Genomic DNA, 5,561 nt, shown 5'->3' with positions numbered 1-5,561 from the left:
AAAAAAATAAAAAAAAGCCGAAGACCTGCGCGTAGAGGAGGCGTTATCCCTCCGGTCTGTGTCTGACCTTAAAGAAATGTTTAACAAAGTCCTCGGAACAAGCCAGCTCAAAATGCCACCTGGCACGTGCAAGCAGTAAAATCGAAGCCACGCGCTGTTTACTGCCTTCATTTTGGCGGGACCGAACGAAGCGCTCGGCCATACGGCGCTCATTACCCGCGACGTCACGCGACGAGGCAGCGACCCGGGAGAAGGCGACAGTGACGTCATGTTTGCGTTGGAAACCAAACACGCTGTCCGTGGTTCTGAATAGGCGTCACTGTCTCGAGCGCTCAGCGAGCGGGGACCGCGATCGCACGCGACGGGTTCGTTTAAAACGGATCTCTGCACAAAAAAGCACGCGAGCCTAGTGAAATATTGCGATGCGTTTCTTGGATGTGGCAGCGGCCAACGGGCTCGCTTACTAGTAAGAGGCCGTTTCCAAAGTCTAGGCGAACGTAACATTTTTATTGAAAGGTATTATCAAAAACACTTAAAAACTACAACGTTGCAAAAAGGCGAATGAATGAATGAAGATGAAAGAAACTGAGAAAATTCTTCCTTGTGTGGCAGAATGGGAACTACAAATAACGCATCTGTACATGTTTTCAAGATCGGATCTGTGGTATTAGTAAATAGTGAAAATTAATGAATGTAAATAATACAGTCATGAAAATGAAGGTCTATCTGTAAGTTACCTTAAATCTTACTAACTTTAAAACTGTTTTTGCACACACACACACACACACAAACACACATTCTCTGTCTTTCTCACCTGAGTTCAAGTTAACCTCTCTGATAGCGCTAGCGCTCAGGTAGTCCTCTTTGCACACAAACTTGTTTTCGTCAATGACGTAAAGCTCCTCGCCCGTGGACAGTTGCTTGTTGCACACCATGCACGTGAAGCAATTTAGATGGAAAACCTTGCTGCGTGCTTTTCGCACGAGGTCGCTTGGAGAAATGCCCTGCAAACAACCTGCACATTTCGTGCCGAAACGCCTGCAAGAAAAAAAAACAAAAACACATACACGAATAACATTTGTAGAATCATAAATTAAAAATGGTTTAGCTGCATTTTACCCCATAAAGCAAAAGATAAACAAACAAAAGCAATAGTGAAACAATACTAACACAATAACACAACATCAACAACAACAGTAATAATAGGTGTAAAAACAATAGCAATAAGAACAACAAGAAACACAGTGCGAAATAAAATAATGCATGTGTGTACAAAACATTTTAGAAAACGTTTAAAAAACAACCCTCGGATCTATCCATGGTGTAAACGCGTGCAAAATGTAACGTCAAAAATATCCGACATACAAGGCCTTCTCCACGCATTCTCTACCAGCTTTTGTGCTGTCAATCCTACTGGAAAAACCTCCAACAACAGACTTATATACAATGCGACAGTGACAAGCAACGCACTGCAAATGAGGTGATATTATTACAGGATTAGAGAGAATAATTCTGAACCGTGAAAAGCCGGCAAGCAGGAGGTGTAAAAACAATTGCCACCCTCAAATACACAACTTAAGCAGGTCCATTGTTTTGCGCGACAAAAAAAAATGTTTTAAAATAAATCGCGCAATAAACCGGCGTGTAACAAAACGCATTCCGACTTATTTTAATCACGTTTAACCACATTTGTGAATGGTGGCGTACTAATTTATTACATTCGGCTAGTCTACAAACCAAGGCAACATAATCCTGCGTACAGCAAATTTGGGGCCCGCGCGGTGTGTTCACCTCTTACGCTGATTTGGTTAATCTCTGTCAATCCTGTCTAGCCTCCAGGAAAACCCCCCCACAAATAAACAGATACCTGACTCTGGGCTGTATTCACATTTCAATTACAATGAGACCAAAAGAAGCGCCTTATCTGCAGTACACCTAGGCGAAAAGCACGGGTGCTGTGAACGCGCGCTCCCTCGGGTTTAACACTAATGCACTAAACCTTCGCCGTTTGTTATGGTATCGAGTCACTCTCTGTCTTTTCAAATGCATCTCTCCCAGTGAAAGGCCAAAACACTACTTACTCAACAAATGGACGCATTACGGGTGATTACTGTTTCGCCCCACTAATGGCTCCATATTCAAACAGAGTGCTGGATGCACCCATCGCACGTGATGGTCAAGGCCGCTTGAGATAACAATAGACAACACGGGGTTTAACCACCAAATGACATGAAACCCTCTGTTGGGGGAAAAAGCTAACAGAACTAATTGTTGTTCTACCGTAAGATACGAAAGTGTAAAATAAGACACAACTGTAAAAAACCAAACAAACAAACAACTGTAAAATAGGAAGTGTAGATAGTTTAAGAACGATTGCATCGACAGATATGATCTTTGATCAATCAACCGCAAGTTACAAACTAACACTTCAGGACTGGATTTTCTGATTTACAATTATGTTTCATTTTGGTTTTGCAACGTAGCGTAATTTAAAATGTCAGCCATTATCTGCTTTCTCTGTTTCTATAGAATATTTTTTTTTCCATTAAAAATTGAATAAATAAATAATGTACCATTTTAATCGCAATCTGTTCTGTCTTGTTTGCTAAATGGCAGACATCACAGTTAACTTCATAACCTAGTAATCCATGAACGAGCGCGAGCCAAGAGCACAACACAAAGCGTTCGAACAGAGGAGAGATTTTAAAGTGCATTCAACAGTCCATTGTGGCGTTTAAAGAAAAAATACTTTTTTTTCTCCCACGATCGCGGGCACAAATGGCTTGAGCTGCATGACGGACAATTCTCACAGCAAAGGTGTGCATATGTAACGAGTAATGAGCTGTCATCAATCAAGAGCTATTAATGAACGACGTAGTGCTGGGAGAGGTTTGACGGCGCATTACACAAATTTAGTCACGTTAATCCACAAATTGTGACTAATCCAGTGAAAAGAGATCGTGAGCCACGCAGAAATCCTGCGCGACGCGGATTCTTCAAACGCGGATTACTTCAGGATCTTTTGACGAGGTGCGGCAGCGTCGGCGCGCGCGCCACCGTCGGCTTGTCTTACCTGAAAAAGTCAATTTTGCAATAGAGCTTGCCGTCCCTGGAGAAGCATTTCTCGGTCAGGTTGCAGTTGCACTCGCAACACTGCACGCACTTGGCGTGCCACGCTCGGTCTAGAACGTTGAGGAGGAACCGATCCAGAATGGGCCTCTCGCAGCCAGCGCAGTGCATCATTCCGCTCTGGAAGGGGCCGAGAGTCGACCTTCCCGCTCGTCCACCGCGCCTCGGACTGGGGCCACGCGACTCGGTGCGGAGCAACGTCTTGGCTCCTTTGATAGGGCTACGACGCAGAGCAAATGTTCCGTCTTGTGGAAGACGCCCCGCCACGCCTAGAGCGCAACACCCCGGGCGCTATTCCAGTGCGTAATACCTGCCGGCATCTGGACATCCAAAGCCATCAAAAGCAGTCATAAATTTTATACCGTGGAGTTAGGCGGTTCGCGTTAAAGCACAAACACAGCGCTTCTCCAGCTGGGCCTACTTTCGGACGAAGTCTTCACTTAGTAGATGTCTCTTTCTTTCTTCTTTGTGGTCTTTGGTCCACCTGTTCGTGTCCACTAACCTCGCACTGACACTTTTCGCTTCGCTGTGTTCCAGTTCGGGGGAGCCTCGCGCATCCGTATTCAGATTTGGTGACGTCCTCCGTAATACTGGAGCCACCGTGTCCAATCAGAGACCGGTTACCATGGCAACGAGTTTAAATAATGGTACTTTCAGATCGCCACCAACGTTGTGCTCTGGTTTCGCTAAAACATCTTTAAATGTTGAAGGTATAGCCTACATGTAGGTCCTGCATTTGAGCAACATTATTGATTTTCAGCGTTTTTTTCTTATAGATTTGGCCGAACCGAGGCCTATATATTTATTCAAACAGAAAAAAACAGACACGTTTTCTAGCCTTGGACACGTCCAGCGTTCGGGGATAATGATGGCCTATTCTGCTCTTTCTACAAGAATATTTTGAAAGCAACGCGAAATTTGGACTAGAAGAGGGAGATTCGTTAGGAAACGTTGAACTTTAAAATATAATTTTTTCCCCCTCACTGTTGTGTTCTAATGATAATTTTGGACCATTTGTTTTGAGTGCCCTTCAGATGGAATTGGAAGTGCGAAGGTAAAGCCTACTAGCGTTGAGAAACGTGATTTAAAAAAACACTCATGTAAACCGTTTATTTGATAAAACCTCACTCACTCCTGTAAACTGTTATTTTTCAAGTTGTCTCAAGGCATCGCTTTCGTTACTGCAGCTTTTGTATCTCTCTCTCTCTCTCTCTCTCTCTCTCTCTCTCTCTCTCTCTCTCTCTCTCTCTCTCTCTCTCTCTGTATGTGTGTGTGTGTGTGTGTGTGTGTGTGTGTGTGTGTGTGTGTGCGTGTGTTTGCACGGGTGGGGGGATTCCTGCTTTTCCCTTTTATTATGTATAAGGCTATTTACAGGGAAATGCCCAGGATTAAAATACTGGGTTCCTTCAATAGCGGGAGACGGATTGCCCGGTGATTTGACAAAGTAGCCACAAATCGAAGGGGAATTTAAATATTTACCCAGGTAATCATTTTGTTAGTTACAGAAAGGCAAATATCATGTAGACGTTAATTTAGACCAAGAGACCAGGGAGACAGAATTAACTTTTAAGCAGTTGTGTAATAGCCTATAGATTATCTGAATCGTGTCAACATATTGATTTGTTATATTAGCTATACTCTGACACATTACTGGACGTATACAAAAAAGGAAGGCTTCTTTATATCTACTGTTTGTAGTTGTCTACATGGGCTATAGGAAATATTTAAAAATATACGGCGAATGAGGAAAAAAAACCCTAATTTGCTGCCTCATAGCGTGATAAAATATAAAACAGGCCTTTATACTTTTATAATGTTGCATTATTAGTTACTCTGCCTAAATGGTGGTGGTTTTAACGGCGGCTGGCAATCTCCAGTAGTTTTCCGTGTAGTTCAGGTGGCCGAAAAGATTCGTAGTTTCACGAGGGAACGGCTTGAGGTTTTCTTACTCATACGGTTGTCACCGGATACTGGCGAAAGCAGGCCGTCTTTAGCGCTCCGGTATTATCTCACATTAGCTAGTGATCGGACCCAAGGGTTCAGACCCTTCCCGTAACAGCAACATGCAGACTGCACTCTGGATAGATGTCGCATTTGGAGAATGTAAATAATTCCAAAGCGGATTATTATTATTATTATTATTATTATTATTATTATTATTATTATTATTATTATTATTATTATTATTTCATTACAAACACAAACGATAATATTATTATTATTATTATTATTATTATTATTATTATTATTATTATTATTATTATTATATTATTATTATTATACTTGTAGCCTATTAGTATGCATGCATCTAAGTTTCAAAATTACTACAAAGGTTTTGTTTTAATATCTTATTGGGTGGGCTGGAAAGGTCGATATATTTCTATCTATCTATCTATCTATCTATCTATCTATCTATCTATCTATCTATCTAT

At 42.0% G+C, this 5,561-nt stretch overlaps 1 protein-coding gene across 1 annotated transcript in view; it reads right to left on the bottom strand.

Moving 5' to 3' along the window:
* The window catches only part of lhx5 (LIM homeobox 5), an 11,562-nt gene extending 7,722 nt beyond the window's left edge, over window positions 1-3,840 (bottom strand). The window contains exons 1-2 of the mRNA XM_035521440.2: window positions 3,074-3,840; window positions 815-1,038 (exon numbers count right to left, since the gene is read on the bottom strand). Of these exons, the coding sequence (XP_035377333.1) occupies window positions 815-1,038; window positions 3,074-3,243 (394 nt within the window). The 5' untranslated portion in view covers window positions 3,244-3,840. The remainder of the gene's footprint in view (window positions 1-814; window positions 1,039-3,073) is intronic.
* Window positions 3,841-5,561: the final 1,721 nt, after the last annotated feature.

Source organism: Electrophorus electricus, chromosome 21 (assembly GCF_041902795.1).
Source record: "Electrophorus electricus isolate QZ-2024a chromosome 21, ASM4190279v1, whole genome shotgun sequence".
In the NCBI taxonomy this organism is placed as follows: Eukaryota; Metazoa; Chordata; class Actinopteri; order Gymnotiformes; family Gymnotidae; genus Electrophorus; species Electrophorus electricus.
Note: the sequence above shows the minus strand (reverse complement) of the source record. Positions and strands in the feature narration are given on the sequence as shown.